General features: G+C 36.9%; 1 protein-coding gene across 1 annotated transcript in view; it reads right to left on the bottom strand.

Annotated features, from left to right (window-relative positions):
• LOC127556397 (phospholipid-transporting ATPase ABCA3-like) overlaps positions 1-21,226 on the bottom strand; it is a 234,964-nt gene that overhangs the window by 71,065 nt on the left and 142,673 nt on the right. The window contains exons 12-14 of the mRNA XM_051989532.1: positions 14,111-14,265; positions 13,673-13,828; positions 12,999-13,209 (exon numbers count right to left, since the gene is read on the bottom strand). Of these exons, the coding sequence (XP_051845492.1) occupies positions 12,999-13,209; positions 13,673-13,828; positions 14,111-14,265 (522 nt within the window). The remainder of the gene's footprint in view (positions 1-12,998; positions 13,210-13,672; positions 13,829-14,110; positions 14,266-21,226) is intronic.

The following is a 21,226-nucleotide window of genomic DNA, read 5'->3' on the forward strand; positions in this document are numbered from 1 at the left end:
TACAATATATGTTTGCAGAACTGAACAGTTCTCTTGTTGCACAGGGAGAATTGCATTCAGAAGGTAAAAATAACCCGGGAAGAAAAACAAAAATGCAAATAGTTCACATTCGTTTCCCAGTATTCTTTCTTTGGGTGTAGCTGCTTCTGTCCATCATTTATCAATTGAAACTGAGTTAGGTCTCTTTGTCAAAGAAATCCACTTCCACCAGAATACATCCTCATACAGTATCGTTGTTGAAGTGTATAATGATCTCCTGGTTCTGCTCATTTCACTCTGCATCAGTCCATGTAGGTCTCTCCAAGCCTCTCTGTATTCATCCTGCTGGTCATTTCTTACAGAACAATAATATTCCATAACATTCATATACCACAATTTACCCAGCCATTCTCCAATTGATGGGCATCCATTCATTTTCCAGTTTCTAGCCACTACAAACAGGGCTGCCACAAACATTTTGGCACATGATGTAGTATTTCTTAACATTAATATTCCATAATTTGAGGACTTCCGGCCAAGATGGCGGAGAGGAAGCACACTGCTGTGTAACCTCCGTGTTTTTCTCTCACTATCCATTTCATTTCATGCCTCTGAATTAATGCTCGACTGAAAAAAAGCATACAATTACTTACCAAGAGAAACCATCCTTGAGACTCGTCAAGAAAGGTCTGTTTTTGCGCGAGGGCGGGGACGGTACTTAAATCGGAAGCAGTCTGCGGGCAGCAGCTGCAGCGAGAGCACAGAAAGCAGCTCAGAACCGAGCAGAGTGGAGAGGGGGTGGGGCGTGATCGCAGCCGTCTCTGCGGGGAGAGCTTTGCTACAGGATTAGATAATTTGCTCCGGCAGCGAGTCAGCAGCCCAGCAGAGAAGCTAAAAACACCGGGGGTGAAGAATACAACCCCAAACAGCTGGAGTCTCTCGGGACCTGGCCACCCCTCCCCCACAGTGTCTCAGAGCGCAGGCGCCATAGCACAGTAGGACCCGTGCCTCACGAATACCCTGCCCCTCCCCCAAAGAAAGCAGCCTCCACTCAAGGGTTTTTTTTTCCTTCTGTTTCTTTGCTAGTTTGTCTCTGATTATTAGACAGAATGAGCAAGAAACTGAAAAAGAATTTAACCCTGGACAGCTTCTATACAGATAAAGAGCAGACTCCAAATCCTGAGGAGACTAAAAACAAACAGTCCCCAGGTGAATCCCCAAAGGAGGAGACCATATGTCCCTCAGCACAGATGAACCTCATGGAGGAAATTAAAAAGGCTCTCACAAGGGAGCTAGAAGAAAAATGGGAAAAGGAGAGGAGGGAGGCTTGGCAAAAGGAGAGGGAGACTTGGCAAAAGCAGAGTGAGGCTCTGCAAAAGGAGAGGGAGGCTTGGCAAAAGAGCCTGGAGAAGTCAGTTAAAGAGAGAGTGGATAAAGAAACCAAATCCTTGAAAAATAGGATTGGTGAACTGGAAAAATATGCCATAATTTGTTCTTTAGATTGTGAGCTCCTTGACAGTGGTTTTTGTTGTTTTGGCCTTTCCTTGTATCCTAATGCTTAGCACATTGCATAATGTATAGAAGCTTAATAAATGTTTGTTGACTTGAAGATTTGAGCCATCCCCCAAATGATGGGTACAACCTTAGATTTTAGAACTTTTTCCTTTTTCCTCTTTTAATCACACATTCATATCAGTAAGCTATTATCTGTAACTATTTTATCCCTGGTATTACTACCTTAACTAGCTCTTATTATCTCTAACTATTCTATCCCTGGTGTTACTCGCTTAACTGTTAACTAGCTTCCCTTTCTGTTTAGTTTGATAAACTTCTACAATACATTATTTGTGTGTACAATTGTGTGTATGTGTGTATACAACTATTCATCTGTATCAGATAAGAGGAGCATTTGATATCTGATGCCCTCACTTTTTTTGTTCCATATTTGCATACTCTTCTTCTCATGAACCTAATTATGAGAAATAAGTTTCAAATTCTTCTTTCCTCTTTCTACATTAATATATTCCTTCTACCCTCCCTTTTTAGTCCCCATTGAAAAACCTCAGAACAGAATCAATCCACCTCCAGTTCCTATTTTTCTTATTTAATTACATCAAAACTTGTTGATAACATTAAGGTTCTTAAGGATACTTGTTAACACATTTTCCCTTTTAAACAATGTATTTCATTAAGACAGAGCCCATTTTAATTGCTTGAAAACACTTACCTTTCTATGTTTCTCTTGACTTTTGTGTTTGCATTTCAAAATTACTATTTTGTTGTTATTACTTATTGAGGTAATCTAACTCAGAAGTATTTCTGAGTTATGTTTAACCTTATGACTCCATGGATTATATAGCATGCCAGGTCCTTCCAACCTCCATTATCTCCCAGAGTTGGTCCAAGCTCACATTTGTTGCTTCCATGATAATATTTATCCATCTCATCCTCTCCTGTCTCCTCCTTTTGCCTTCAATCTTTTCCAACATGAGGATTTTTTCTGGTGAGTCCCACCCATCTTCTCATTATGTGGCCAAAGTATTTAAGCTTCCTCTTTGGTATCTGACCTTCCAATAAATGGTCTGAATTCATCTCTTTTAAGTATTGACTGATTTGATCTCCTTGCCATCCAGAGGACCCTCAAAAGTTTTCTCCAGTACCATAATTGTAAAGTGTCAATTCTGTGCCACTCAGCTTTTTTCATAGCCCAACTCTCACAGTCACACACTGCTACTGCAAAAACCATTGCTTTGAATATACAAACCTTTGCTGGCAAGGTAATTACTTTGATTTTAGTACGGTGTTCAAATTTGCCACAGCTTTTCTTTCAAAGAACAAACTTCTTTTAATTTCATGGCTTCAGAAATGATCTATAGTGATCTTTCAGGCCACAGATATAAATCTGATACTCCTTCCGTTTCTTCACTTTCTATTTGCCAGGAAGTGATGGGGTCATGATCTTAAAGGTTTTTTTTTTTTTGATAAATTTCAAGCCAGCTTTTATACACTCCTCTTTCATTTTCATCAAGAGGCTTTTTAATTCTTCACTTATTCCTACTTAGCTCTTTTTTTTCCCATTAGAAATACTTGAGAGTCCCTTATTCCACTAAAGGTTCATTTTCCATGGGATTATACTCAGCTTTGCAGGGTAAGTTAGTTTTGGTTCTCTATCTTTTGCCTTTGTAAGATTTCATTGCAGGATTTCCTCTTAATAGTAGAAATTTCCATGTTTCATGTGATCCAATTGTGGTTCTTTGATACTTGAACTCTTTCATTTGGTTGCTTGTAGTATTATTTTTGACTTGGAGGCTCTGGTTTTTTACTCTGAAACTTTTGGGATTTTTTTATCATATAATAGATGAATTCTTTTCATTTTTATTTTATCCTTTGGTTCTAATAGATATGAGTTTACATTAATATTTCTTAGCATAGTGTTCAACCATTAAAAAAAATTATGCTTTTTAGGAAACTTGATGATTTTTTACTTTAATTAATTTTTTTCCTGTTTCAGTTTTCTGATAATATATACTTTTATCTTTTCTTTTATTATATTTTCTTTCTTTATAGTTTTCAGTCAGAAAAAATTCACCTTCTCTTCCTCCCACCTTCACATCATCCCACCTCCATATTGAGAATGAAAGAAAAACAAAACCTCTATTACAAATGTGCATAGTCAAGCAAAAAAGATTCCATTTTAGCCATATACAAAAAAGAAGTATCATTCTGCATTCTGAGGCCTTCACCTATCAGGAGATGGGTAGTGAATAGAAATAGTGAATAGAAAAGGTGAAGAACTTACAGGAATGTATGAATTCTTTTTCTGTATTTTATTATTTCTGTGTCTCCCCTATGACCTGTATATGTGCAGGCTCATATCTATTTGAGCCTTGGCCAGCTAGAAACATATTTACTTAACCTGAACTGATGACATTTATTGGTATTTGACATTTATCAATATTTAGTCTATTAGCTGGACCACTGTCTGCTTGATTAATCCTGAAGGCCTGACTTTCTGTTTCCTAGAAATCAGGAGATTTCAGGGAAACAGAAACCTTCCATTCCAATCTCCCCAAATAGCAACAACCAATTAGATGCCTCCCCCTCCCCTTCTCAATGCTCTCTTACTTGTGATGTAATTTCTTGTATAAAAGCTATGTATCTTTACTACTTCTTTAGCCCTCCTACCGCGAGCTTTCTCTTTCTTATCTTGCGATGGGACGGCTCATCCTCCGGAGGTTTTCAATAAACAACTTTTCTGCCTTCTACTGAGTGATCTCTGAGTAGTCATTTTGGGTAAGGGTCTTTGACATCCCTCACAGTAGTATATTTCATTATTAGTTCTCTGGAATTGTAGCTGATCATTATGGCGATTTTAGGTCCTAAGTCTTTCAGAGTTGTCTTTACCATATTGTTTCCATTATATAATTTTTTCTCCTAGTTATGTTAATTTTTCTCTGTATCAGTTTATATTTGTCTTCTCAATTTTTGACAGCACAATAGTATTTCATCATTTTCATATATCATAACTTGTTCAGCCATTCTTCAACAAGGATTCCTTCTTAGATTCCCATCAAAAGAGTTATATCTTTTTGAATATCCTTACAATTTGTTTTGATTAGATCTAATCTCTCCTTTAATCTATTTTTCCTCTTATTTGCCCTTCCTTCTTTTTCCTTTATGTTTCCTGTTGAGTGAAATGTACTTCTGTATCCAACTCTTTGTGTGTTTATGTATGTACATGTATTCTTCCTTCATTTTAACAGTTTAGAAGTGAGATGGAATTGTTAGCTCATCTTTCCTCTCTTCCACTCCTCCCTCCTTTTCTACTTCTAGACACCTACTTTTGGACCCTGATTATGTGAAATAATATTTTTTAACCTTCCTTTCCTCTCTCTTCACACCTACTTAGAGTATTCTTCTTCCCTTTGACTTTCATTCTTCATTTAAGATTATCAAAAGATAAAAGAACTACTCCTAGGTCTTTGAGTCTGATTAGATTACCTCAATGACCCCTGATAATGACAGGGCTCAGAGGCAACACATGTCACCTTCCCTTGATAGAATGTAAATAATCCTTGTATAGTATGTTGTGGTTGTTCATTTTTATATTTTTTTTGTTTCTCTTCACTCCTAAATTTACATTTCAAAGTTTCTGCTGTGGTCTTTTCATCAAGAATGCTGAAAACCTTCTATTTCATTAGAGATAACTTTTCCTCCTACATAATTATCCTCAGTTTTGCTGAATAAGTCATGTGTGGTTGTAAGCCTAAACATCAGCATATATAGATGGAGAGATATGTTTTTTACAGGTTTCTATGCATCTATAGCTATCTATTGATATCTTCTGAAAGTATGCCAAACTTTCCACTCTTTTACAGTAGTGGCTTCTAAACTGTATGTCCCTCATTTTGGCTCTTTGGTCCTTGAATTTTTTTCTGGCTTCTTGCAGCATTTTTACTTTGACCTGAAGTTCTGAATTTTGGCTTAAATGTTCCTGGGAATTTTCATTTTGATGTTTCTTTCAGAGGGGACTGGTGGATTCTTTCTATTTAGACTCTGCCCTCTGGCTCTAAGAAATGTGAACAATTTTAACTATCTCAATCTCTCTACATTCATGCCTCTCTTCCTGATGATTCTTAAATATGGTTCTTACTGCTCTGTTTTCTAGGGCTTTTGTTTTGCTATGAGACATATTTTTCTATGCTTTCAGTCTTTTACTTTTATCTTAATATTTTGTCTCATGAAATCAATTGGTTCTATTTGGTCCATTCTAATGTAATTATTAGTTACACATAGGTCTAAGTGCCCTGCTACATGGATGGGAGTAAACTCTTGATTGACTGTCTAGATCATTAAAACTGGAGAAGCTAATTCATTCACAATGAATTTCCACTGCTGTCTTATTATTTACATCTAGGGGATGAAGATGCCATGAACTGAACTAATGAGAAGGGAAGGAACTTTCTTCCTCTGTTACTTCTTATTTACCCTGATTCTGAGAAATGGGCCTGGGAATGTATGTTTCTGTTGTTTATTATTTGTCTTTTTCAGTTTCAGGTGCTCCTCAGGAGGTCTCCATGAAATCCTATCCTGGCACTGGATCCAGGATTGCAGGCAGAGAAATATAACTAGCCAGCTAGCATAGAAGCTCCGAAAGCCTGAATACCTTGGACTCAAGCACAGGGAGATTTTTCAACTTAGAAATGGGATTGTGGTATAAAGAAACCAAATCAAATTGTGAATTTAATCCTGGGTTTTCTTCCCCAGAGAATAAGATGCTACAAAAGGAGGAAGGTTATAACTTACATGTGTTGAAGAGCAAGTTTGTGTACTTGTAATTATACTTTTAGAAAGTGTAAAAGCTAATATGTTAGTGGCTAATGGATCTGTAGTAAAAGGCAGTCTATTATCTCAACATTGGTAGATTCTGATGTCAGTGACAAAGAGCCTAGATACTTCTACTATCTTTTAGAATATCAGAAAATCCTGGAGGAAGAGTGAAATGTAATATACATAATGGGGTCTTGGGAATCAATATTATACTAATTTTCTGGGGATTTATTGCTTGGGCAGGATTGAATACATACTGTGCCATGTGGCTAATTTCCTTTCTAATTATTTCTTCCAAAATTTTCATTTTTTCCTAATTTTTTTCTCAAGCACTCTCATTTATTAAAAAACATTTTAAACTCTTTAAAAAAATATTTGTTTTACCTATTGCAGAAATTCTAGTTGAAGTTGCCCAAGCTATGCTTTTCTTTGAGGCTTTATTCATAGATGTTTCAGAATAATTTTCTTCTAGGTTTGTTTCTTCAGTGTTCCCATCACCATGTTTTCTGCTGAAATTCTTCCCCCTCCCCCCCCCCCCTGCCTTTTTCAGGCTACTCCCTGACTATGGATTTTATGTTAGGACTTGGCTCTGCACACTTCAAGAAAAATCTGGGTTTGTCCTTTTATCTTCTTGGGAGTATCAAGTGTATTATTACAGGATCTCTTGGGACTAGCAGGCTTTCAGTGTTCCCAAAGTGAGATATATCAGGCCAAAGTCTGATCATTGTCTTTATGGTCTGAACTCTACGTAAGTTTTTGTCCTGAATTTGGGACTATTTAACTGTCAGCCAGTTGTGATGCTCTGCTAGTTCAGTGACAGAATTGTAGGCTTCCCTTTTGTCTGTAATTCTTACCTTGACTATTCTTCTGAAGTCTTCAGTCTAGGGTAGAAGCTAGAACTGAGATCCTATTCTGTTCTGGTATCTGAATTAGTGTGGCTATTTACTTCGGAATTTGGTCTCCTCAGAGCTCATTGTCTTTTGTGTGGATATGAATAGCATTTTTCCTCATGAAACCTTTGGAATTGTCTTAGGTCATTTGTTTGCTGGGAATAGCTAAGTAACTTCATAGTCTTGATTATTATACAATATTAATGTTACTATGTATTCTCCTGGTTCTGTTCATTTCACTTTGTATCAATAAATTCATATAAGTCTTCTCAGGTTTTCTGAAATCATCCTGTTTGTCATTTCTTATAGCACAATCCTTCCTAGTCCATTGCAATCATATACTACAACTTATTCTAGCTGTTCCCCAACTGTTAAGTTTGTTCTCCATTTCCAGTTCTTTGTCTCCTAAATGAGTTTATATATATATATATATTTACGTGTAGATCCTTTCCCTTTTCTAAAAAGCTGCAGATGTACTAGTGGTATTGCTGGGTCAAAAAGTATGCAGAGTTTTATAGTTCTTTGGGCATAGTTCCAATTTGCACTCCATTATGGATAAATTATTTCACAATTCCAATAACAATGCATTAGTGTCCCAATTTTTCCACATTCCCTCCATATTAGCCTGTCATATTAGCCAATTTGTTAGATTAGGTGATACTTCTTAGATTTGTCTTAATTTTTATCACTCTTACCAATAGAGATTTAGAGCATTTTTTTATATGACTATAAGTAGCTTTGATTTCTTCATGTGAAAACTGTCTGTTCATATTCTTTGACCATTTATCAACTAGAGAATTTACTTGTATTGTATTCTTATAAATTTGACTCAGTACTCCTTTAAAAAATAAGTTTAAAATAAATTTAGCTACAATATTCTTTGGAATCTTTCACGAGTTGATTAGTGGATTCTTTCAATGATAATTTTACCCTCTGATTCTATATCAGAGCAATTTTTTCCTTGATGATTTCTTGAAAGATGCTGTCTAGGCTTTTTTTTCCCCCATCATGGCTTTCACATAGTCCAATAATTCTTAGATTGTCTCTCCTGAATCTATTTTCCAGGTCAGTTGTTTTTCCAATGAGGTATTTTACATTTTCTGTATTTTCATGTTTTTAGTTTTGTTTGACTGATTTTTGACTGATGTCTCATTGAGTCATTAACTTTCATTGAATCAATTCTAATTTTTAGTGAATTATTTTCTTTAGTGAATTTTTAATATCTCCTTTGCATTTGAACAATTATACTTGTTTTTTTCAGTTTTTCCACCTTCCATTCTTGCCAATTCTATTTTTTAAGGAGTTATTCTCTTTTTCCATTTTACCAATTCTATTTTTTCAAGGAATCATTTTCTTTTTCCATTTTACCAAATTTATTATTTAAGAAGTTGTTTTCTTCAGTATATATATTTTCCATTTTGACAAATTTATTTTTTAAGGAGTTGTTTTCTTTAATCGATTTCCCGTGTTTCCTTTTTAAAGCTATTGGCTCGTTCCCCTACCCTTTCATACTTCTGTCTTTTTTTCCATTTTTCTTCTATCTCTATTTTAAGATCCTTTTTGAACTCTTCTAAGAGTCTTTAGAGCTGGAGACCAGTTCATATTACTCTTTGAACTCTCATCTGAGGGCATTATGCTTTTACTATCCTCTTCTAAATTTGTGTTCTGATCTTCCTTGAGTCCATAGTAGCTTTCTATAGTTAGAACTCTTTTTGCTGCTTTGCTCATTTTTAAAAGTTGAACTCTGCTCTTAAGGTACAAGGGAAATGCAGGGTGACAGGGACCTCTCATTGACTGGAGGGCTGGGATTGATGGTGATGCAGGCTTTCCCATTGTGCTGGGGGGCCTGCCCAAGTCCCAACTGTGATGCTGGGTTCAAGCCTCACAATTTGCCTCCTACAGTTGGGTTGGAGAGCTCACAGCAGATCTGCTGATCCTCTGGCCTTCTGAGCAAGGATAGAGCAGCCAACGCTGCTGTATTTCAGTTAAGAGCCTCCTGCTAGATTTCCCATGTCAGGCCTTCCTGCACAGGGCCTCCCTGAGCCAGGCCTTTCCATGCTGTGCCTTCACTGGGCTGTGTCCCTGCGCCCACCCCTCCTTCCTCCCCCCCACCTCCCCAGGCCACTCAATGAGTCAGACTTTTCCTGAAATCCTTCCAAGATATCTTAAGCTGGAAAATTATTATACTCCAGATTTTTGTAGGTTCCAGAATCTGTTCAGAAGCTTAATCTAATATTGATTCTGAGGGAAGCTAGGGAGAGCTCAGGCATGTCTTTTCTACTGTGCTCTCTATCATCTTGGCTCTGCCTCTGTTCTCTATATATTTGAGAAATGAGGCTTTGATTAGAGATATTTAGTACAAAAATTGTTTCCCAGGTTCCTGTTTTCCTTCTACTTTGGATGCACTAAATTTTGTTTGTACAAATTTTAAAAAATTTTGATATAATCAAAATTATCTATTTTACATTTTGTACTAGCCTTGATCTTATTTGGTCGAAAATTCTTCCCTTCTCCACAGATCTGACAGGTAAACTACTCCTTGCTCTCTTAATTTGCTTTTGGTATCACCATTTATGTCTAAATTATATACCAATTTTGACCTTATTTTGCTATGTGGTATAAGACCTTTGGTTTACACTTAATTTCTGCCATATTGTTGTTTTCCAGTTTTTCCTAGTGGTTTTTGTCAAATAGTGTGTTCTTAATCCAAGAGATAGAGTTTGGGGATTTATCAAATAGTAGACTGCAATAGTGATTTATTACTAAGCAATTCCACTGATTTTCCACTTTTGTTTCTTAGCCAATATCAGATAGTTTTCATGGATATTGCTTTAAAATATAGTTTGAGATCTGTTATGGTTACCTTTTTTTTAATTCCCTGGATAAACCTTTGGTTTTTTCCAGATGATTTTTGTTATTTTTTTTTAGCTCTATAAAATAAATTTTTGGTAGTTTGATTGGTATGGCACTGAATAAAGAAATTAATTTAGACAGCATTGTCATTTTTATCATATTGATTCAGCCTATGAGCAACTGATTTTTTCCAATTGTTTACATATGACTATTTGTGTGAAAAGTGTTTAGTAATTGTGTAGAAGTGCATTATTTAGGTAAGGTTTGCCACACTCTGGAGCTAAGTTATTTATTTTTCTCCAGAGCTTTTATTTTATTTTAAATATTTTAATTTCTTGCATTCATTTAGTCATTGTGGAAAATACATTTATTTTTGTCTTAAATCTCTCCTTGCAGTTTTTACAGTGTTACTTTCTCCTTCTAAGCTTAATTTTGGGGGTATCTCCATATCTATAATTCTTTTAGCCATTGCTATCTCTTTATCCAACTCTTAAGGTTTAGGTCCTCAATTTATGCACAAGCAGCTCTGCCCCTTACTGCACTATTGGGTTGAGTTATTACCACTGCTTGGTTTTGGTTCACCAGGTCCCCTATGATGAGCTCTACCTCATGTATCTATGCTAAAAGGACTGGTAAATTTTAGGCCCCTTTGTATCTTTGATATTCAGACTGCTTGACCTGCAGGATCACAATGGCATCTCAGAACAGAGTGTCAGCACATTTAAACCCCAGACCAAGTATGAACATTATTGTGATTGTACTTGTTATTTACGAGGTCTATGTTATGACAGCTAGAATGCATAGTGGACAGAATGCTGGACTTGGAGTCAAGAAAATCTGAATTCATATGTTGTCTCACATGTTAATTTAGCTCTGAGATTCTGGGAAAATCCTTTAACCTCTCTTAGACTTAGTTTCTTCACCTATAAAATGGGGATAATAGCACACTGTTCAGAGTTGGTATAAACAAACAATATATGTAAATTGCTTGGCAACCCTTAAAGCATTGTATAAATATTATTATCCTATGATAATGATTATGATAGTTCTTGGAAGTCCTTTGCTTTCATTGCATCTAAATACAGAGCTTGGAACCTCTGACTCCTTTGGTGCTAGGTGACTTCCATCCGGTTTTGTTTGAGTTGGCATTGGTTTTTATTGTAGGCTCCATTTCCTACTGCTCATGAGCTTCTGGCAGACTTTTATGCAACCAGAAGCCCATGAACACAAATCCATGTGGATAAAATCACTGTAATTCCCTATTGGATTTCTTGATCATTACTCAGTTTAGTGTTGTTTTTAGATATTATTGAAGTAGGGATGTGGTGCTGGACTGCCTGCTTATTTGACTAGAAGCGCCCGTGTAATTTTCAACACTATGGCCCTAGCTCATCTTTCTTGTTTCATTATCTATTACTCTTCTTTCACTCCTTGATCCAAAGTGCCATTCTCTGTCTCAATTCCTGCTGCCGTGCTTTTGCAGCTGTGTCCCTTCCCTCTTCACCAAAGCTTTTCAGATTCTCTCACTTTCACGAGGCATTTCAAGCACCACCTCCTAGATGAAATATTTCTTCTTGATCACCTCCCATGTGCTGCTGCCCCCTTCTCTGCCCTGTACTTATTTCCTCTGTCTTGATTCTCTGCTGTACTGGCAGCTATCTGGATTCAGTGGAAGGAGGGCTGAGCCTAGCATCAGGCCTGTGTTCAGACCTAGTCTTCCAACATTTCTTAGTTATGTGACCTCTGGCAAGTCACTTATCCTTTGTCTGTCACTGGAGAAGGAAATGGCAAACCACACTGTGGCAAGAAAAACCCATGGAAAGAGACCCATGGAGTCACCAAGAGTTAGACACAACTTTTAACCATTTATTCTTTCTATATAGCACTTATGTATTTTCTTCCCTGATAGAATATAAGAGTTTACATTGAATTTTTTTGTCTTTGCATCCAACTGCATGGCATACATCAGATGAGTGTGCATTACTTAGGTAATTGATAATTTATTGATTGAATAAATGTCTCTTAATGACAACTGCTCTAGGAAGAAGGTTTGGGAACTCACAAGATTTTATTCATAAAGTAGTGGTTCTTGGGAGTCAGACAGAAATTGAACCAAGTTTTGGGAGTTTGGAGACACTTAGGAGCAGCAACATCAAGAAATGTACTCTATAAAGAAGAGTTCTCAAATATCATCAACTACATAAGCAAATATCACCAGATTAAAGCCCTGCTTGTCAGCACAAAGTGGAGAACAAAGACATTTTATAGGAAAAAAAAATCCCATATGCTGGAGCATTTTGTGCATTCTCTTACATTAGCATGGTTTCTTTTTGTTTTCTTTTCTATTACTATGTCAAGAGGGAAAAGAAATAGTACCTTAGTAGAGAAAGAAAAATTTATGGGGGTCCATTAGGTACTAATAAAAATATTACATTGTTATTATTATAACTAATAATATAGTTAGCAATTTAAGGTTTATATATGTTATCTCATTTGATCTTTTCAATGACCCTGGGAGATAATTGCTATCATTATTTCCATTTTAAAAGGTAAGGAAACTGAGGTTGACACAAGTTATGTGATTTACTTACCCAAAGACATATCCAAAGACAGTCACTAATTAATAACTGAGACAGGATTTGAAATCAAATTTTCCTGATCAATACTCTATTCCTTGAACCACTTTTCGGCCTCATCAATCCATATGGTTGACTGAAAGAATATATTATCTACCTAAGGTCACCCAGGAAGAAAGTGAACTATCAGGATCTGAACCAAGGTCCTTAGATCCCCAATCCAGTCCTCATTGTACTGTACATATACACTGCTTCTCCAGAGTACAGGGGAACTATTGTAGAGTCATCATGAGATTCAAAGCAGATGCTACAATAAAGATAAATATTAGGCCTGTTTGATTTCTCTCATTGTCTCCCCAACCCCCCTTACCAAATTTTTGTTTGAGGAAAAGTGAAGAGCCACAGCACTGCAGTTCCCCCTTTGCCAGGATGGCAATGCGGTCTCCCAGAAGATCAGCTTCATCCATAAAGTGGGTAGTCAATAGAATAGTGCGGTTACTTTTCTGATTTTGAAGGAGGTCCCAAATGTCTCGCCGTGAAACTGGATCCATACCTGATGTTGGCTCATCAAGCATCACTACCTACAGACCAAAAAACCAGACTCAAGATTAACGAGATAATTTTCAAATGAAATGCTTACTTGGTGAGAAGCCTGACCCTGTCTCTATTCTCCAATTGATATGCTAGTTCACTCACCAATGATGAGTTTATTCTGAATTCTCTGTAATGTAAAAATTATTCTGCCATATTGTATATACTTTGAATTTGTTGTTCCAGCTGAAGTGAGAGAGAGTGGAGTTGAATCACTTGTCTAAGGACAGAGAACAAATGTAGGCCAAGGAAGAGTCAGTCTTTTAGTGCCCTAAATTCTATGGCCATCCTATACTCTACTACTGCCTACCCATTTGTTTAATATTAAGTATACCTTAGCAAGTTTCATTTAGAGAAGGCTATATCAACTTACTTAAGTCTTTATAAGTGGATTTATCTATTTAGGTTGTATTGGGGACCCGAGTTTGCCCATAGAAATGGGGAAATTTATACCTTAGATCCTCCTATGAGTGCGATGCCAATGGAGAGCTTGCGCTTCATTCCTCCACTCAGGTTCTTTGAAATCACATTGCGCTTTTTCTCCAGTTTAAGAATATTCAAGGTAGAATTGATTTCCTCAGAACAATTTTTATCACCTAATTCTTTTAGCTAAGAGAACAAAGTTAAGACAAAGAGTAGATACTTTGTGAAAAGGAAGTTCAGCCTATCCACAATTTTTTTATGCCTCAGAAAGACTTTGCAGGCAACTCTAGTTGCTTCCTTTTTCAGGAATATCAATTTAAGATGTCTTTCTTTCCCCTATGTCTTTTTATGTCCACAGAGTGTTTTTTAAAACTTATTTTTAGATTCTTTGAGGGTAAGAATATTGGCCTATTAAATGGCCATGTAAGGCATGGAAAAAAAAATAAACAAATATTCTCTTGGGCCTACCTGAACATAAAAATAAAGGTGTTCAGCAACAGTCATGAGATCAAACAAAATGTCATATTGTGGACAAAAGCCCAGGCTTTTCCGGATCTGATCTGTGTCCTTTGAGATCTCATACCCGCTGAGATATACCTCTCCACTTGTGGCAGGGAAAAGACCTAGAACCAAGCAGAAAATAACTATTTTGCCCTCAGGAATCCCTGTTCTACCATTATCATCTTTCATATGAATTAAATCTGTGCCCTTCTTCCTTTGGAAATTATTTTCTTTTCTTTAGATAGGTATAGCTTTTTCTCCTGATAAAAATGTAGGTTATTTGAATTGAAGATAGGGGCTATTGCATTTTGATTTTGCATTCCAGTTTTTGTCTAGTAATGGTCAGCACATAGTAGGAACTTATTGTTTGTTAGATTGAATAAGAAGGTACAAAGAAAAATGGCATCAGTCTTTGCTAGAGAGCAGATAATGTGCTCTTGGAAACAAGATATGGGATCTTGGATATATACATCTTGGTCTAAATGTCAGATGTGTTCAATCTACTTATAACTTTGAGGTGCCATGAATTTCTCTGCTATAGGACTGCTTGAAGAAGCAATCTGCCACAACAACATAAGCCTGTGGGTTCTGCAATCTGGATACATAGTTTATCTTGAAAGTAGTCTGACCAGGATAGAGTAGAGCTAGATTCTATCACTTCACTAATTCATTATGTCTTTTTGAATTTAGATTAAGCTCAAATTAAATTTTTTACTACTATATTATCCTATTACTTTATATTGTATTGTAAAATCCCCAATCTTTTCCAAAAAAATTGTCACTTAGTTACAGCCTTCTCATCTTGCATTTGTGAAGTTGACTTTTTTGAATTCAAGGTGTTAAAATTTTACATTTAGCTACATAAAATTTTATCTTACTAAATTTGATTCACTGTTTTAATCTCTCAAAGTCTATCACCTAACATGTTAGGTCCATCTAACATATTTGTGTCACTGAGAAAAAACTAACACTATATGTAATACTAATGCTTCTTCATGATCTTTTCTCTCTACCACAACTGATATGCCTCCTAGAGTCTCTCTACTCTCTGGGTTTTAGTGACATTGTTCTCTCTTGGTTTTTCTCCTGACTACTCACTGATTCCTTAGTTTCTTTTCCTACCCTTTGGAGATACCCAATAGGATAGTCTCTGCCCTCAGAGAGCTCACAATCTAATCATTAATTACAAATTAATTATTCACAATCTATTCTAATTACAAAACATAATATAGATGACAACGTCTAGAACCATATGACAAAGTCATATAACCATAATAGAAATATTATTATATAACTCATGTCTTCCTTCCTCCCCAAGATTTCTCATAGGACAAGTAGACCAGTAAAATAGCAGAATGCTATAGACATTCATAGATTTAGATTTTTGCAAAGGATTTTACATTCTCTCATGCCATCTCTGTGGCCAAGTTGGAGAGATGTAACCTACATAATAGATGGATAGTGTATCCACTTATTTTATCTTATATATTATCAACTAAAAATTGTTGTTTGTCCATTTTTAAAGAGAACCAATTGCCTCATGGTATGATGTCTTGACTTGTTTGTGAATTGGGTTTAAAAGTGAGATAGAACTGCACAAAGTCATCAGCTTCACTCTGTCTTTGAGTCATCAAAGTCCAGTGGCTAGACAAAAGTTGAGATGACCAAGGATGTCCCAGGATGCGAAGGATAGCCTCAACATCTTCCATGTCTGAACAAGTTCTAAATGCTCCACGGTACCTGCTTCAGCTCCTTCACCAATAATTCTGTCAGGGATCTTCCCACACTGGGGGCAGACACCCCCTAACTCACCAAATGGTCTGAGGTATGTCAATTACTTTCAACCTGGTTCACCCTCTAGGACAAGATTTTTTTTTTAAACCAGGTTATGGTCCTGTGCATGTTACAGCTTCTTGGAGCCACAGGTAACAGGTAATACTATATATACTTTTTGGCCAAATGATTCTTTTAGTAGTCCTATATCTCAAAGAGATCAAAGATAAAAGGAACCCATGTGTATGTAGAGAAACACTTATAGTAGATCTTTTTATAAAGGCAAAAAATTAGAAACTAAGTAGGATGCCTACCAATTGTGGAATAGCTGAAGAAATTATGTTATGAATATAATGGGATACTATTAAGCCAAAATAAGTGATGAGGGGGGAGTCCAAAGAAAGTGGGGAAGTCCTATATGAATTTAAACAAAGTGAAATAAGTAGAATTAGGAGAGTATTTATATGGTAATAACAACATAGTTGAAACAATTAACAACTTTAGTTGCTACAAAGAAACAAAAAATTGTAGGATATAAAATAAACCCACACATATCATCACTATTTCTATATATTACCCACAAAATGCAACAGGAAAAGATAGAAAAAGAAACTTCTTTTTAAATAACTGTGGACCATACAAAATATTTGGGAGTCTATCTACAAGGACAAACTCCAGAATTATATAAATACAATTATAAAATACTTTGTACATAAGACAGATCTAAACAACAAAACAATAATAACAAAACAATTAAAGAAAAATTAATAGCTTAACAATAGGCTAGTCAATATAATAAAAATGACTACTACTTAAGTTAACTTATTCATTGTCATACCAATCAATCAAAAATTATTTCATGGAGCTAGAAAAAAATAATAACAAAATTCCTTTGGAAGAACAAAAAAGTCAAGAAAATGTGAAGAAAGGTGGTCTAGCTGTATCATATGTATTACAAAGTGATAATAATGAAAACAATCTGATATAGATCAAGAAACAGAATGGTGTATCAGTGGGATAGAATAGGTACACCCCAAAATTCAAGTTTTGGGAACAAGAACTCATTAAATGACAAAAATTGCTCAGAAAACTGGAAAGCAGTTTGAAGAAGTTATACAAATCAACATCTCACACTGTGTATTAAGAAAAAGTTAAAAAGGATAAATGATTTAGTCACAAAGGAGTCTATCATAAATAAATTAATGGAGCATGGAAAAATTTACTTGTCAGATCTGTAAGAATAAGGGAACAGTTTATGAACAAATGAGAGAGAGGGGATCATGGGATATTAAAATGGGTAATTTTGATTAAATTAAAAGTTTTTTGCACAAACAGAAATAATGCAACTAAAATTAAAAGCAAACTAGAAAACTAAGAGAAAAATTATAGCAAATTTCTCTGGAAAAGGACAGTCTTTCCAAATGTGTGATGACCATATATTTTAAAATCAGCTGGAGTCAGGAATTCAGGTTAAGGAAAAAATCTTCAACCTTTATTCTTTTTGAGGTGAAGGGGAATTGCGATAGCAATATGGGCAGCTGCGACAGGAAGCCAGCCAGCAGAGGTGAAGGGGGATTGCAGGTGAAAGGGGGATCAGAGGTGAAGGGGGGTCAGTGCGATCAGTTGTGTCAAGACACCAGCCAGCAGTCTCTCTTTCCGCTTCCCTTTCCACTCCCCTGCCTCCACCCACCAAAATCGTCATTTCCTATACAACACATCAGGACTTGCACAATTACTATTTAGCCTCACGTGCTTGGGACCTCAGTGCATCAACTCAAGCCTCAGCTTTCTTTTATTTTAGAACACAGGTGGTCATGCCATCCTTGACTCCTCAGGGAGGTCAGAGCCCCCAAGGGGAGGTGATTGCACCCTCCCTGACTTCTCAGGAAAGGAGGTGAAAGCACCGAAAAGGAGGTGATCACGAACCCCCCTGACTTCTTAGGAAGGTTAGTGAAAGCACTAAAAAGGAGATGATCACACCCTCCCTGACATCTCAGGAAGGGAGATGAAAAGCACCAAAGGGAAGTAGGGGTTGCTAGTGGGTTTCTGGGCTGAAGAGTCTTATTATGCACAAACCCATTAGCATGGGAGATATTATACAAGCACATAGCAATAACGCAGAGGCTGTTAGTGATGACTCTCCCCACAGTCAGTGCAGGCTTGATGTGGTGTAACAAACATGAATTGTACACACAAGTAATGGTATAACTAACAAATATAAATCAACATGGTATTGTATAAGATTGCCAGAAGTCCTAGAAAGAGAGTATGTAAACAGCAGTCACACATCTGCCTTCTTCAGCAGCCGATATTTCAAAACCAATCTATTGTCCATTGCTTCATATGTCAGGGAATCCAATGATCCCCCAAGTTAACCTATCTAATTCCCTTCTATTTACCACTTTCTGGATCTCTCCACATCACCTGGCGATTATCTAAAGATAGTGGAGCTGTTAGCACTGGACACTGCCTTGTTATGTTAAAAGGCCTGTAACCTCCCCAACTGTAATCCTGATTGCTTTTCTGTTGGTTGATGACATCAGAGTCCTGAATTTCTAAAGACTCTCTGGGTGTAACCTCAGTTGCTATCATGCCCCTCCTGTCTTTTGATTGATACCTTGGAGCTGGGCCCTGCCTCTCATTCCTCTGGGTCAATCTATATTCAGAGGCCCAGTGAAAGCCTTGGTTACATTTTAGACATGGGGTTTGGGGTTTTATTCTCTCACCCTGTCTTCTCATTCTATCTCCATATCTACAATGAGCTCTCAAATGTCCAACTTTTCCACACTGAAAACATCTATGAGTTTCTCTAGAATTCCTTTGCCAAGAAGGACCCTGTCTTTCCATATTCAACATAGTTTGGGTATAATAAGCAGTTGTGCCCACTATAGCACAGCACCTTATGATCTCCTCTAAAGGAGCATCCTTGTGGAGTCCTAGTATAATTCTTCTGCAAACCTCATTAGCATTTTTCTTAGCAAGTTGCCTTATCATAATGTCTGTTACTGCATTTTCCCCATTTGTTCTTGTGATAGCTGTCTGCAAACGGCCCACAAAGTCAGCAAAGGGTTCATTTGGCCCTTGTGTTATTTTTGTGAAGTCCTCACCCTTGTTGTCTTTATTGTGGAGAGAAGCCCATGCTTTGATAGCATTAGCAGCAATTTGCTCATATGCTGCTATGGAATAATTAATCTGTACTGTGATGTCTGCATCTGCACCTACCCCTGTTAGTTGGTCACAGGTGATTGCAGCATGAACTCCACTTTGACTATTTTGTCGGGCTTGTATCCTACAGAGCTCACTATATTCAGAAAGCCACAAGTAGTTCTGTCCAGGTTCTAGGCATACCCTTGCTATAGATTTCCAGTCATTAGGGGTCAAGATTTCAAAAGCCAAATTCTGTAATAACATCTTAACATAAGCTGATGTAGCCCCATAAAGAGTGCAAGCCTTTTTCAGGTCTTTGAGGATTTCTATATCAAAAAGAATGTATTTTCTACTTTTTTGACCTGAAGAATTAAACTGTTGAATTACAGGAAAAATGTGTTGTTGAAATTCCGATACATTTCTCCCTTCCGCTTTGGCCTTAACTAGTCCCTTTTGCAATCTACTCATAGGAGCAGCTGGATGCAGGGGGTGAGGTGCTGGTGCTGTCACTGCCTCCTCCCCCCTCCCCCACTACCTCTCCTCCCTCCATCCCAGAGGGTGGAGTTGACAGAGGAGAGTCAATTACCTACTCCTTAGGTGGGGCTGAAGCTGCCTCAGATTCACCACAGCCTTGAGCCTCACTTAAGTCTCCCTGCCCTGTGGGCATATGGTCATTAATCTGTTCTTTGTCTTCCTCCTTTATCTCAGGCTTCCCCATTTGGCTATTCTTATTCTTTCTTCTATAACTTATACGATTTCTTAAGGCCAACTGTATTATATTGTATAAATAGAATGCCTTGATGGAAATTGAATGAGGACGGTTTTCGTTGTAATATGTGGAGAGCTGTTGCCCAATTATCTGGAGAGATTTGCTCTTCCTCTAAGAACCAAGGGGAGGTACGTTTTAATGTACCCAGAAGTCTAGCTGTCTGTTCCCAAGTTATAAGTAGCCCTTCATCATCTATCAGTGTAAGCAGGTTTTCTATAGCACCACTCCTGGGTGGGGGATGGAGAATCTTTAGCTAGCATCTGTCCCATTTCAGCCAAAAAAGGTTACTAGTTTAGTCTTTAAGAAAATAAGTTCCCTGTTTGTCTATTATACTCACCTAAGTTCCTGGTCACTGAAGACTTCTTCAGTGAAAGTAGGGTCCTTGGTTCCCACACTTGGGTGCCAAATGTGATGACCATGTATTTTAAAATAAGCTGGAATCAGGAATTCAGGTTAAGGGAAAAATCTTCAATCTTTATTCTTTTTGAGATGAAGGGGGATTGTGGTAGCAATATGGGCAGCTGCGACAGGAAGCCAGCCAGCAGAGGTGAAGGGGGATTGCAGATGAAGGGGGGTCGTGATAGCAATGCGAGCAGCTGGGTCAAGATGCCAGCCAGCAGTCTCTCTTTCCGCTTCCCTTTCCCACTCCCCTGTCTCCACCCACCAAAATCGTCATTTCCTATACAACACATCAGGACTTGCACAAAGAGTGGGCGGGGCCATTCTTTCTCTAAGTATATATATTAATAGAGTATGTTCCAATTACTATTTAGCCTCATGTGCTTGGGACCTCAGTGCATCAACTCAAGCATCAGCCCATTACACAAATGTATAGCAAACTGATCAAAATTTATAAAAATATGAGCTATTCTTCAATAAGTAAATACAGGATTTATTAAAAAGGCAGTTTTTATAAAAAGAAATAAATGCTATCAATAGTCACATGAAAAAATGATCTAAATCACTACTGTTTAGAGAAATACACATTGAAATAATTCTCATATACCACTTTACTCTTATTAGATTAGCTAATATGACAGAAAAAGAAAATCACAAATGCTGGAGGGGAATTCAGAAAAATTGGGACACTAATGCAGTTGTGAAATGATCTAACCATTCTGGAAAATAATTTGGAACTATGCCCAAAAGGCTAAAAGTGTACTTACTTTTTGACTTAGCAATACCACTATATGGATTGTATCAAAGAAATCAAAAAAAAGGGAAAAAAAACCCTATTTGTACAATATAGAAACTGTTTGTGGTATCAAAGAATTGATTAAGTGACAAAGTTGATGGATACTCACCAATTATGAAATAGGTGAACAAGTTCTGGTATATGAATGTGATGGAATACTACTGTGCTATAAAAATGATAAATAGGATGGTTTCAGAAA

Source organism: Antechinus flavipes, chromosome 1 (genome assembly GCF_016432865.1).
Source record: "Antechinus flavipes isolate AdamAnt ecotype Samford, QLD, Australia chromosome 1, AdamAnt_v2, whole genome shotgun sequence".
Lineage (NCBI taxonomy): Eukaryota > Metazoa > Chordata > Mammalia > Dasyuromorphia > Dasyuridae > Antechinus > Antechinus flavipes.